Source organism: Haemorhous mexicanus, chromosome 8 (genome assembly GCF_027477595.1).
Source record: "Haemorhous mexicanus isolate bHaeMex1 chromosome 8, bHaeMex1.pri, whole genome shotgun sequence".
NCBI classification, from domain to species: Eukaryota; Metazoa; Chordata; class Aves; order Passeriformes; family Fringillidae; genus Haemorhous; species Haemorhous mexicanus.
This window is the reverse complement of record NC_082348.1, coordinates 10,540,075-10,554,434: the sequence shown is the minus strand read 5'-3', so window position 1 is coordinate 10,554,434 and position 14,360 is coordinate 10,540,075. Positions and strand designations below refer to the sequence as shown.

The following is a 14,360-nucleotide window of genomic DNA, read 5'->3' as shown; positions in this document are numbered from 1 at the left end:
CACATTGTATACAAACCCCAAAAGGAGACTGGTGCAAGACAATGGAGTTTAAAACCAGGGAAGAAAAGGTAGAAAGTCCTGACAGTGTACACTGTATACAAAGCAAGGGAATGCTGTTGCATACTGTGCTTTGAATGGGGTCTTCTGGTGAAAACACTGCTTTTCACCCTGTGTATTTGTGTTATGAAAATGAGGTTGAAAACTCTGGGGGTGTATTGAAGTCTTTGCAGAAATTCAAATGGTAAAGGATGTATTGTACCAAGCTCAGGAAGAAGGTACCTCTAGCTTTTATCAAGCTGAAGTGGAAACTCCGTCAATTTACTGCATAGAATAAGTGGAGAACACTGAGAGATCTTTTACTTCTCTGCTGGTATCACTAATACTTCAGAAGATACTTTCAGAAAATAAAAAACTGAAGAGAAGGGAAAGAGCAGGAGAGTCTGTGCAGCAGAGATGGTGTAGGTACCAAGGTCTGCTCAGCTACCATCCAAAACTGACTGAACTTTGCCCCTAAACTTGCATACACTCGAGATGACCAAATAAATCTTCCTTCCCTGAATTCTGAAAGAATTGGCCTATGAAAGCACATGTACAATGCAAACAATATTCAACACTGTCTGTAATCCTCCAAGCAAATAAACTAGACATGGGTCTCCTCTGTTACTCTTTAAAGACAGGAATGGTCTGAACTAACATGGTTGCTAGTCTGCCCTTAGGAGCAGGCAAAGCCCCACCACTTGTTTTAAAAGTAAAAAAATACAGATGGGGAAGTAAATGGAAATAAAGCAAAAAGACCAATCTGGATCAGTAATTAATTTAACTAAAGCCTCGAATCTGACCCTTTTTGCATAGGGACACATAGAGAAGGATTTGTTGAACTAGACAAGACAGACCTTAGCAGAGCAATTTTAAGGTGAGTAAAAAACTGGTTTAAAGACATAAATGAATAGTGACTAAAATTTAATAAAGTTATTATTAACCCTCTGAATTCACAATTCTGCAATTCACTGGAATCCTCCATTGGGAATGAGACTTCCAGTAATTACAGTAACCTTTGCCTTTCTCATCAGGAGGGTGAGCTCTGATATCCACATGACTGTATGGACACAAGTGTCTGTTTTGCTGCTGTCAAACCTTAACAGCATTTTGGTTTTTTGTTCCAGGTGTTTTCTTTTTTTTGTTGGCCAGAGATCTCTGGTTTGGTTACTTTGCTCCTAATATTAAGAAGAACTAACAGGAAAAAGAATCTACTTGCATTTGTTTTGAGCTTCTCTCTGGGGAATATGGTACTTACGAGATGGCCTCTATCATATCCATTCCCATTTCAACACAGCAGTGTGCATGGTCAGCTCTTGCTTCTGGCAACCCAGACACACAGTAATAGCAATCACCCAGGATCTTGATCCGTAAACAGTGGTTCTCCTTAAAAAAAAATAAGAATAATAAAGGAGAAAGAAGTATTCAGCTTATATTCATGCTTGCAATAGCTTGCCTTTTAGGGCAGTGAATATTTAAGAAATCCAGTGAACCAGCACAGTATGTCATGCAACAGGAGAATGAAAACAAGAGGAAACACAAATATAATAGAAAACTTACAGCTGCCAGTTTATCGAATCTGGCAAAGAGCTCGTTCAGTGTCATGACCAGCTCCTGAGCAGTGCACTGGGAGGCCAGACTGGTGAAACCCTCTATGTCTGCAAAGAGGATGCTTGGGAAAAGATAGGGGGAAAAAAAAGTGTTACAAAATTTGTTGCTGATATTTGTGTAAGTGCAAATTGCATGCAGAAGTCCAGGATGGGAAGGCATGTGGGGTGTCCCAGCCCCACAGCAACAAGGAGAGGAGCAGCTCTAAGGCACCTTATGATGCAGCCCCTAGCCCACCTGCAGCACCCAGGAGCTCCTCCCAGTAAGGCTGCAAGCCCAAAATGATCAATGTGCTGCCAAATGACAATTGCAGACCTTGCCAGCTGAGGCCAACTATGACATAAGGATATCACATCACAGGTCCACCCAGGGAAAGCCCTGTGAAAGCAGCCTGGACTGTTTTGAAAGCACAATTATTTGAATCACAAGTATTATTAATGACTCTTTGATTTCAGTGAATCAATATTAATGTTGTGCTGCAAGGACAACAGTGGGTTGTGGGTTTTTTTTTTTAACTGCACAAAGATTCTGTCTCATTGATAATTACAACATGGAAAATACTGACTTGCAATCAAACCCAGCCATTATGGCAAATTTAAAACTATTCAGTAACACAGGCAGCAGACTTTATCTATATAGATCCCAGATAAAATATAGACAGGCACACACATTTATATAAATAGAAAATTCATGAGTTCTACTTGTATATTGGAACATTTATCCAGTGGTTGACTTGTTCTTTGAAGTACATCAAGATGTACTTGGAAAAGAAATTAGAAGTCTAAATAACAACCACTTCGGAATTGTTTCTTCTTTGTAAAATAAAACTCCAACATGTTTTAGGCAAATTGCAGAGGTATGTTTTCAGTTGGAATTCCCTGCAATGCCTTCAGTCAGAAAGCAAAACCAACAAAAATATTTTCAGGAGCATTTTCGGCAAAAATCCTGAAACACATTTCAATTCTGGCATGCTTTTCATATTTTCCTTCTACATTTCAACTCCAATAAATCACCAACCAAACATATTGCATTAAATACTTCGTTGTTAGTCACACTGATGCTAAAATGTACAAGAGAAAAACAAGATGAATGCAGGGATGTCTGAATCAAAATATACTTTGCCAATTTTAAACACTTGAGAAAACACACAAAAATAAATCAAGATTCCACATATTTACAAATAAAAGTAAACCTCCTGAAGAAACACACTTGAAATCAAATAAAAGCTTAGACAAGTCTGTACTGCTCATAAGCAATTTAAGTACGTGCTAATATGTAATGTACAAATGGGAAATGTCTCCAGTTCTAGTGGCAGTAACCAAATATGTCTTGTTGAAAGCATGTTCCTCTTCCATCATAGGGCAAATTGCAAATTACTCATTTTTGAACATGTTCACACCCTGCTTGTGTGCATGTTGCAATAGCCTTGTGGAGAGGAGAGGAGAAATCAAGATCAGCTGCTGCTCTGACATTCAGATATCAATGGGTGTATCTGAAAATACTACACAGGGATGCCCTGAGCCTTCTCCTCATGCCTAATACATGTGGATAAATGACTGAGGTTGCTCTCTTCATTCCCCATTACTATCATTCCAGATAAATGGATCAGACATTTCTAGAAGTGAAATGGTGGCAATATTTCAACCACACAAATGAAGCAATCAGCAGAGCCCTGTGGAGCTGTTCTACACACAGATTTGTGTTAGCTAACCAAGCACCTGGGTGCATTACAGCCAGCCAGCTGTGTGACCTGCTCTGCCACCCAGGAGCCACACTGCTGAGCTATCAGCAGACACTCTCTGGGACACATGGCCTGCAGGGAATGGAAAACCTCATCAGGGTATGGAAAGGACTGCATGTGAGATGGCAGAGGACAGAGCAGGTAGCTGGGAACTGAAGATGGAGAGGACAGACACACATTTGTGCCAGGTGACTGGAGAAAGAACAGGACACAAGAGTCAGAAAACAGTCCTTGACAGCTGGAACCCAGCCTGAAGCCTCTGTCCCCTGCTCTCAGCAAGGTACTCAGAAAGCCACTAAAGCACATTTTACTCCTCTGCCCAATCTGCCCCCTCCACACACTCCTGCTAGCACTGCAGCTCCAGCAGCAGGGACTCCAGCCAGGTTTGTCAGTCCCAGCCCCTCCTGCAAGGGAGGAATGGGGACTGAGGAACCTCTGTTCCTGCTGTTATTAGCCCTTGTAACCCTTACATTCAGCCTGCTCCCTGTAAAATACCCAACAACCCAGAAGTGACAAGGAAAAGAGGTGTCTCTTACAGCAGCCATCACAGAACAGCCCATGATCCTCATCCTGTGCTTAGTCAGAGCTGTTATTTGAAAGAGAAGCCTGTTACATCTGTGTCCTTATAAACACAACACACACAGTGAGATGTCTCAAGCACCTCCAGACCCTGCCAGTACATTTACCCAGACTAGCAGCCTTAGAGATTAAACACACAGATTCCCACTACTCTTAACTCCTTACTCCACACTTCAGTCATGTCAATGACTACCCTTAGCAGTGAAAAGATTTTATTAAAGGACCATGGTGTTGGTGATTGTGATGGAGGGCCCAACTCATGCCAACTATTTGTCAGTCTTCAGAGGTCATGCCATTTCCTTGCTGGTGGGAGGACAATGCCAGTAACAGGCCTCCCTTGAGCCAAAATGTGCAGCAAATGACAGTGGTCAAAAAAAGGTCGAAGGAAATAAATATTATAGCTATAAAATATCATGAGATAAGTAAGGCAGTGGTTTAGCAGTACTATTAGCTGGAGGAGATTAGAAGGGATTGACCACAGAATCTGCAGCCTGGACATCAGCAACTATTATCAGCCCTGAGTCCCAGTCCCTTCATCTGGGAGGCTACTGCTTTGTGGAAAAACCAGTTTAGCATGTAATTAAAATGTTGTAATGGTTTCAGAGTTCTTGATATATTTTCCACTCCATCACTGTCTTCAGATTTACCATCTGATTGGGTTTTGTCCAGCAGTAACCAGGGTATGACCTCAAAAAAACCAGAAAATGGTTTATTTCTGGGAAAGACAGGGAAGAAAAGAGGAGTTATCATTAATTTTATATGTCTTTCTAAATTCTTTCTGTTTTATTTTGGTTGAAAAGTACCACAAATTGTGTTTTAGGGTAGAGGTGAATACTTTCCTAAGCTCCTATTTCAGTTCCTATTTCCAGCAAGGACTGGCTCAAGATTTCATAGCTGTACAAGGCAAGCTCAGTTTTGTGGCTGTTGCCCTGCGTGGCTCATGATACTGACAGGAAAAAAGGATGAAAAAGAGCCTGATGGCAGATCCTGCCATCCTCCCCTCTGCTTAGGGACCAGCCTGACACCTGCCTGGTCTCGCCCAAACCCCAGGCAAGGGAAGAGGAAAGGCGGATACAGGGACTGGAACACCCCTTAGCTGCTGGCTCCTATGGATTCCCCCATGTCTGAAGGGCAGCACAGGACAGGCTGGGCCCACAGCTCCAGCTGCTGCTGCCATGGCAATGCCAGCTCTGCCTGAGCTTGGCTCTTTCCAAAACCACCAGGACACAGTGGACTGCAAGGCCTCCATGAGCAGGACGTCTGGGTGCTTTGTGCACAGTGCTCCACAGAACTGCAAAGGCAGACTGAGCTGAAATGCAGGGAACACAGCCAGGATGCAGAGACAAGAGGAGAAAATTCCCATCCTGCTGAGTTCAGCTTCCCCACTTTTTGGTCTGTAATGCATTCACACAACAGTTAAGATACACCTGGAGAAGCAGCTCTGGAACAAGCAGGAGCCTCAGTGCAACATCCCAGAGACCAGCTCAGGTCCATCCCCCCACTGCACCTGGAGTCCTACCACTGCAGGCCCTTTAAAACCATCTCCTGTAAGACAGCTGATCCTTACACTACTGATATACCCTGAGCATCACAGGATCTTTGAGATGGCAAAAGAGGGCAGAGAATATTTTTTGCAAGTGTGCAGGAAGGGGAGAGATTTGGCAGGAGGCAAAGAACATAAGGAGTAAGAAGAGCTAAGGACAAGGTGGGAAGCAGGAAACCACGAGATGTTTAAAAACCACACACATCTACAGAGAATGATTTTGCAATGCAGACTTACATGTCTGGAGCTAATACAGTTATTAAAGGAGGGCCATGACACAAGTTTCCCTGCAAATGCAGGATTGTTCAAAATGTGAAATTAAATCATGAGTGCTTCTAATGTAAAAACAAAAAAACCCAGTCGTGTTCTATTTCCAGCCATGTGCGTGCCATGCACGCCAGCCACAACATAAATCAAGCAAGGCAAGAAACACAAACCCTATCACCATCACAACGGTAATGCCAGGCAGGAATATAAACACCATGTGTTGCTGGAAACCAAACGCCACAGGCACTGCATGGGAAACAGAACAAAACCCCAGACTCAGAGAGCTTTAATGCCTTACAATAACTGCAAAGTGCTTTTGACTGGATCTGAACCATGGTATTTTACCACAATGAACACTACCTACAAGAGAAGAAAGAGTTTATGTGCCATGATAAAATAATCATTGTTCACTAGAAGCCAGCATTCACCAGCAAAGGTGTAACAAGAATGCCACTGACTATAGACACAGTCTGCCCTTGCCAGTGAGATCACTAAGCTGATGGGGGAGGCCAAGGTCTCAGGGTGCTACAACACCATCCACTGCAATTGGGGTTACATGCCATTGAGTCATACTGTGAACGAGGAAGAACAAAGGAAAAGGATGGACCAGGATGAAGCTAACAAAACTCTCACTTGAAAGGCTGGGTCAAGCTCTTTACACCAAAGCAGGCTTTCAGAGAACCACAGTAATGGTGAAGCTGGAAGGGACCTCTGAAGGTCATCTTGTCTAACTCTCTGCTCAAGCAGGACCACCTAGCAATGATTACCCAAGCCCATGTTCAGATGTCTTTTGAGTATTTTCAGGGTGGGAGTATCTCTTCAACATTTTGGTAAATGAGTCAATTTTTGCACTTGGACAACTGTTTAAAAGGCAGTTCCCCTCCTGCTCTGTAGGCCCAGAATTATTTTCCAGCTCCAGTGGCACAAACAAAGTATTAAGTTCATCTAGAAGTTCCTGGAATAGACAAGGCACCAGGATATATCCAATCTCTCCTTCTTAGCTACTTGAGGATGGGATGGCACAGAAATCCTCTGTGTCTTCTACTCACCCTGTGCACAAGATAGGATTCCAGCTTCCAGAAACACTGAAAACATCTCATCATGCTCTTTCCCTGCTGAATTTGTCAGCAGCAACAACAAAAGGACAAACCAAAACAAGCTGAGGACAAGTTCCCAGCAGTGCCACACGGCCATGGTCAGGCGGCAGCGTGTCTGGGAAAAGCAGCACTCATGTGAGCAAGGGCAGCAGAGCCCACCTAGGGAGGGTGAAGGGGCCCACACAGATCATTGTGCTGAGTGACAGCCCAGTGACCAGCCCAGCAAGCTGCTTCTAGACCATCTCAGGTCTCAACAGCACGTCAGCCTTGCTCTCTTGGGATGTCTGTGTGACAGGCTAAAGACACAGCCTTAGCGATGCAAAAAATGTTCTCCAGAACAGCAGGACATCCGACAGACCAGATTAAAATTTTTCCTTTTCCTACAGTCATGGGAAAAAAGCAAACACAACAGTAAAAAGATACATGCTCTATCCTCAACTTATATGGTCATTTTGGAGAAGATCCATTTAGTATTGGAAATCACCTATTGTTTAAAATGAGCCCAAGCATTGCTGTGATATATGAGCTGGCACAGCTCCCCCTTGGAAAGGAGGACAGTCTTGCATCATGTTCCACCCTGGGATCATTCATGCTGGCTCCTACTTGCTCAAGAGGGTGAGAAGGCACACATGTACACAAATGTGATAAGCAAAGGAGTACTGGCGAGAGAGAGGAAAACACAAAGTAGGAGGAAATACACAAAAAAACCCCTACAAAACCAAACCCCTGGAAAACTGTGAGCCTTTTCACCTTTTTCTTTACAACAAAAGGCAGAAAGCCTCCCTCCCATCCCTCTTCAAAGTTGCCAAAAATGCAAACCAAACTCTCAAACATGCCATATTAGAGAACTTCACTCTGCAAGGCCATACTAAGTGAATCTGGTGGCAGCAGAAACCAACAAAGAAGCAGGAGACCAGATGGCTCTGGGAGACACTGGTGGCAACGTGCAGACTGCCATCCACAGCCACTGCACGATGACAGCCAGGCTCATTGCAAAGACACAAACTGCAGAGCCCTGCTTTGACTTGATTTTCCTGTGTTTGCTCTCAGGTGAGTGTTACTGGAGGTCAGAACTGCCTGAGGGGCTCATCTGGGAGATGCACATCTCCAGCACAAGCATTTGTGGCTGCAGCTCTGTCTGCACCAGCAGGGCTGGGAATGCCCTATGGAAAGGCTCTGGCCCTGCTGATGCCCAGCAGCTGCTGAGAAAAATGGCACCATACTGTCCATCATGGTCAGTGCTCCTCACCTCAGGGGCCTGTCCCTCACTGACAGCACAGGAAATGAGAAGAAATTTAGATCCTGAAATCACTAACCAGAAGGGGAAAAATGCACCAATCATGCAAAGAAAAGTTTTTCCATGACCTCCCTAGGTTTGCAGTTTACAAGCATGAGTAGCATCCCCCAATACTGGAATTCAGCTATAGCTAGGCAACATCAGTTCTCCTTTTTTTATTTTAAACATGAAAAACTTGCTATCTTTTCCTTCTAAACATTTTGAGTTACAAGATTTTCCTATTTCAGCAGACTATATTTAACCAGATTGATTTTTCACTGGAAACAGGAGTAATAAATAGTCTTTTGGGAAGAAAAGCTACTTGAGGAAGGCATAACCAAATAAAAATAGATACGCAGCAGCTACCAGTCAAACTATAGGTGTGACACACTATAGATGGCTTTGAGATGACTGAAAGAAATTTTAATCCTCCATCATTGCCAGCTGAATTAGATACTTCTGTCTCTCAAACCTAAAAAAAGAGATCCAACCATTCTAAATAAGACTGTGTTATTAAGAAGGAGGAAATTTAAACCTTTTTCATTTATCTAAGAAGGGACTGATGGGAATGCAAATTTTTTTTTCCAATTGCTCTGGTCAGGGGAAAAAAACCCATGTAAATGCAAAAGATGCCAAATCCATTCCATCTCCAAGGAAGTTTACGAGGGCAAAGCTGAAGGATAGAGCTCTTTGCAGGAAGGACCCATGCACAGTGCTGACCCCAGCCATGTGCCTTTGCTGTGGCTCTGAGCAAGCCCAAACCCACCCAGCTCTGCCTGACCAGTACAAAAGAGCTGGCAGGTCTGTCTAAACTGGAGCTGAATCCAGCCCACACCAAAATAAATGCCAGATTCATTTTTGTTCCACGAGACAGCCTGAAATCCAGAACTGCAGGAAAAACAGAAAGGAAAAGCCATATTGTGGTTTTCAAACTTCAGGTGTGCTTTTTCCTTTGAGCACTCCTGCACTCTGTTTTCTGAGATTGGAGCAATCTCTGATATGAAAATCCTGCTGTAAACCAATAAGTAGGACAACAGAGCTAAGGGAATTCTGAAAAAACGGGATCAGCACAGTTGTAATTCTGTTCAGGGCAGAAAAGCACTATTTCTTCCTGCCTTCCCTTTGAGACAATACCTTTCAAAATTGACTGAAGCTACAGAAGCAGTGTGGCAGGAAAGAGAAACAACTAAAAATTTAAGCATTAAAGCAAAAGAAAACCTGTTGCAAAGAGACTGTGTGCCAGCAATCCATTGGTTGTCAGAGAAGGCAAGAGAGAAATATATTTTGTCACAGTTAACAGTTTCACAAGTGTATCCTGGCTCAGGCACATAGCATGGAGATGAAATTGCTTCTAATCAGGTTTGTGATGCTTTCTGTTATATATTGCTCATGTCTTTGTATTTGATGGAGAAAGAATGAGCTCTTCATAGCTGTGAAAACTGCCTTCAGTCTGTTCTTCTCTGGTATCATGGATATTCAGGCTAACAATGATGCTTTTGTACTCCCTAACCAAAAAGCTGCAGTGATTCTGCAGGCAGCCAGCACTTCAGTCTAACCTTACTTCTTCACTCTTTCCCCGTCCTGTCCTTTTGGGATCTATTTACTTCGTCATTTCAGCAAGTCAGGGTATTCCCTCTGGAAAGTCCCTACATGATGAAAACATTACATTAGTATATAAATGTCATCATTTAAAACATTAAGGAGCAATTGTGCATTTCCCAAAGTGGGTAGGTAGCAAAATACACAGACTCCCAAGGGATCAGCTGAGAAGGGACAAGTGCTGTGATGTTCTGTGTACATGATTCCATGGGTAGCTTATTAGATCAGGAACACAAAGTGGCCCTTTGGTGGGAAAACAGTGCTGAAGAGCACAAACATGAGTCTTGATGCCCTTTTTGGAACAGTCAGCATGAGTGGACTCCCTGCACCCCCACTTCTATACTTTAAAATGCAGTTGAGCAGTTGTGTTTTCATAATTACACTGATGAAACTGTAAAGAGAAATGGGCCCAAAGCATTCAGAGACACTTAACTGTGCACACTTTATAATGGTCACTTTTCTGAGAAACACCAGTGAACATCGGTGGAGAGGAACTGTAAAATGAAGACATAATTCTTCACCAGGTATTTTGAAAGTTAAAATGGCTGCCCAAAGAAAATGGCACAGCTCATTGACTGAGGGATCAATGTATTTGATTAATAAACAAACCTGATAATAAATTTAATAATAATCCACATTCATGTTTTCAGTGACAAGGGAGATTGGCTGCAATGTCAGAATCAAATGAAAAGGAAAAATCCTGCAGGAAATTGAACTTGTTATCTGGTTGTTGTACACTGCAATAATTTTCCTTACCTGATAAGAACCAGTAATGAATAGATACCCTCAACTCACAACTAAAGTTTCCCAACTTTAGAAGAGCTATAATTTAACATTAAGGGTTGTTTTCCCTTTTTAAGATGTCACCTACCATCACATCTGAATTGACCAGTGGCACTTGGGTTGATATCTGTCTTTGGTTCCCTTGGGTGACACAGAAAACTCCAGCTTCCATGGAGAAACAAGGCAAATATAATGAAATTCTGTACAATTGGTATCAGCAGTAAAACCACTCCTCCTGAGAAGGCAGTTCAGGTGAGTTACTGCATAAGGATTTCTATGCAAAGATGGTCCTTGAACAGGGAATATGAAATTCCATGCACCTCTTCAGGCCCTAACATCTCTCATATTCCAAATACTTGGCATATTTCCATGATTTCATGGAGAGCAAGCAGTGACATTGAGCAACTGTTAAAATGTCATTGGTGCTAGAGAAGCAACAACCCACTATTTCCTAGAGACAGCAGTATGGTATATAGAGAAAATACAGAAAGGTGCTCCAGGTGACATGGGAAAACCCTGGAAAGCAGGAATGTGAATCCTGGCCTCCTAAGCCCAGGAAACATCCACACAAACCCTACTCCTGACATGCTGGAGCAGGAACCATGGTGAAGGCAGGTCTGCTCACTGCAAATGTCTCTCTAACTTTCCCCTAAATCTCCCCTGATTTTTGCACTCAGTGGTTTCTTCTCATAATGAAGCAGACATATAATTTTAACTTGATTTCAAGAGAATTACTGTAATTGCCACCAACAGAATAATAGATCTGCATATAAAGAAATGGCTTTTCTCTTGCCTTTTCCATTGGAAAATTTAATTTCTGTGTTAATGCATTAAGATATTTCACTAAGCCATTTGCTTGCTACTCTCAATATTCACAAAATATTATTACCAAAAGTAGTTCCTGCAAACAGCTATTAGTTTACCAGTGTTCTAATATCAATAACATCAGTAGAATCTGACCAGGTCTTTTCTACAGCGTAGAAAGCCACCTTGGAGACCACTTAAAACATATAATATGGTAATGTGTCTCATAGCACAAAAATAAGAGGAAAGTTGCCATTTCAGATCTTTCTACATCTATGCAAAACCAGTCTAGCTAATTTCTGTTTACTTTCTATGCCACCACAGTAGCAGCAATTTTGGTTTTCACAAAGCTGCATGGAATGGAATTGAAGTGCCAGGGAGGACACATGCCCATGTGAAGTCTAACACAGCTGGCAATAAAATTGTGGCTGACGAGTCACAGGACAGACGGGTTGGGACTTCTCCTGTTGGGCATCTGGGGAATCTAGAGCTGAATCCACTTGCAAGAAGAAAGGAGTTTGAACAAACTGCCCCAAGTGAAATGTCTTTTAGAACACCCATGTTAACAGCCACACTGATCCTGTCCCCAGCACTGATACATTCAGGTTTCTAACAGATGCCTGGGATTAGAATGATTTGCTCCTCCAGACAGGAGTAGGCATGACTGAGGTGAAGTGTTTCTCAAACAACATGTCTCTGTTCTCCCTGGGGCCTGTGCTGTAGCTGCATGGACTGATGTGGCACCAGGCCCCAGCGTGAGCAGGGCCTGGGGCTGTCAGGCACATCGGGAGCAGTGCGGAGGGCAGCGGAAGGAAACGGAGCCTGCAAACAGAGCACAAACCCTAAAGATCTTTGAACAGCCTGAGACTTGCAAGATGCTCACTAAGGCAAAGTGCAGCTGTGCTCTTTGGTGCTTGTATGGCTGGGTTAATTAAATGCTCCTGCAGTTCAGATATCAGGAGATGATTCCCTATTCCTACACACCAAGCCACTCTCCGGAAGCCTGAAAATGCTTAGCACAGCTACTCTATTTCTTAAATACCACAATAAACAAACTTGCAGAAGAGCTGGATTCTAATAGCCACTGAACAGAAAGAAAGCAAAAGGGGAGGAGGGGAAGTGCAGCAGCCCACACAACATCAAATGCTGGTAGGCTCAGTGCTAAATAGCAGATGATTCTTACTGAATAACTGCCCTAGATTTTGCAAACAATACAGGGAACAAAAATAGAAATCCATTTACATATTGCTGTTAATAACTTTATTTATAGTGTCACAGCTAGAGCACAATAACTGCAGCCATGGCTTAACTTGAAAGCCATTCACTGTGGAAGAGTCAGACAGATACTGTTTTCTCAATCCTTATGCAACTGAAAAAATATCCTGCTAACAACATCCAGTCACCAGAATCCTTGTAAACAGAACTTGAAAAGAAGTTAACAGCAGTCAAAGCCAAAAGCAAATCATCCCCAGGATCTTCTTGGCTTCTGCACCTTCTGGCTACTTAGAACATGCTGTGGTCAATCAAAGACCACCAAGGCTAGAAACCCTGGCAAGCAATTTTTCACTTCAGTTTGAGCCTCGTGATAGCACCTTACAGGAATACTTGACTGCTGTTTAATTTATTTCTTTGGTTGTTATTTGCTTGTTTGAATTAAGAGGTACAGAGAGGGCTCAGACTCGGTCAGCAGCTACAATAAGAAAGAGTATGTGTCCAGCATTAAAGAGAATCCCTCCCACATCTGTGCTGCCATCTATATGACTGTAGCCAAATCTTACCTGGGAGCCAAGATTCTTGCCAGATAAAATACCACTGGCCTGACACAAAAAAACAGGCATATCTTAAGGTACAGAAACATACACAGAAATTTGTATCCTTGATTCCATAGTATTTTGCAAATGCCTGCTATTTATAAGTAAATTGAGTGAAATTGAAAGCAAGAAAACCATCTCCTAAGACCCATCACCCAGGATGTGAGAAAACATGGATCTAATTTTCCCTCTGCTTGAATCCAGCCTGAACTGGACAACTGGCTATTTTGGATTGGGAACAGGGGTGCCCTCAGGACCTCATGCTGCAGCTGCTCATTACATATAAAATACTCAGAATAATTAGAGGCAGAGACAGCGAGTGCTTCGCTCTGCCCTGCTGATTACGGTGCACGCTGTGACATGGGACAGTGGGATTCAAGCTGCTGCTCCAGGGTTTGATTCTTTTATATAGAAAAATGAAACAGAATTAACAAAAGAGAATGAGGATGCCTTCTTCATTTATGGCCTCTCCTAGGAGATGTGGCCTCAAATGCCCTCTGGTAGGTGGGAAAACCAAATGCAGATTACCTACCCTGGCAGTGGGCTCCCGATGAGCATGGTGTGCCTCATCCCTTGTGCCTCTTCAGTTCTTTGCTACCTCTGTGCTGTCCTTTCTGCCACATGGAATGCCAACTGAATGATTAATGCTCTGGGTTTCCATTTTAGTGAGGAGCAGGAAGATGTCCCTTTGGCCTGGCAGCCCAGCCATGCCCCGCTCGCTGCCCCGCAGGCACAGCCAGCTCCCATGAGAAGTGCCCAGCACAGAGTGAGAGTGTGTGCGTGAGTGTGTGTGTGTGTGTGTGAGTGTGTGTGTGTGTGTGTGTGTTTGTGTGTGTGTTTGTGTGTGTGCACACTCCCTGCTGTCTCCTCAGGCACAGCTCCTCAGAGCCTACACCACACAGTCACCAGGACATTTCTGCAATGTGAGCCCAGCATGTCTGAGCTCTGATCAGCCTCACCACCAAGTCAAATTAAAGAACTCACTGATGGTCTCAGGTTTTAACTTTTCAGACAAGATACCATTTCCAGTTTACTTCTTCCCCCACTGCATACTTCCGAGGAAAAGCAGCCCAGCAGGTAAGCTACACCTGCAATTTCAACGTTCCTGGGCTTTGTAAGAAATTTGTAATCACTTCCATTTTCAACAGAAAAATTTTACTCAGTTTGCAGCTGAAAATTATAAAGAGTACTAGATAGTAAGAACAGAATATCACTT

The 14,360-nt window shown here is 43.1% G+C and overlaps 1 protein-coding gene across 1 annotated transcript in view; it reads right to left on the bottom strand.

Annotated features, from left to right (window-relative positions):
• Positions 1-14,360, bottom strand: part of ADCY5 (adenylate cyclase 5) — a 203,893-nt gene that overhangs the window by 54,628 nt on the left and 134,905 nt on the right. The window contains exons 4-5 of the mRNA XM_059852713.1: positions 1,597-1,708; positions 1,295-1,422 (exon numbers count right to left, since the gene is read on the bottom strand). Coding sequence (XP_059708696.1) covers positions 1,295-1,422; positions 1,597-1,708 — 240 coding nt within the window. The remainder of the gene's footprint in view (positions 1-1,294; positions 1,423-1,596; positions 1,709-14,360) is intronic.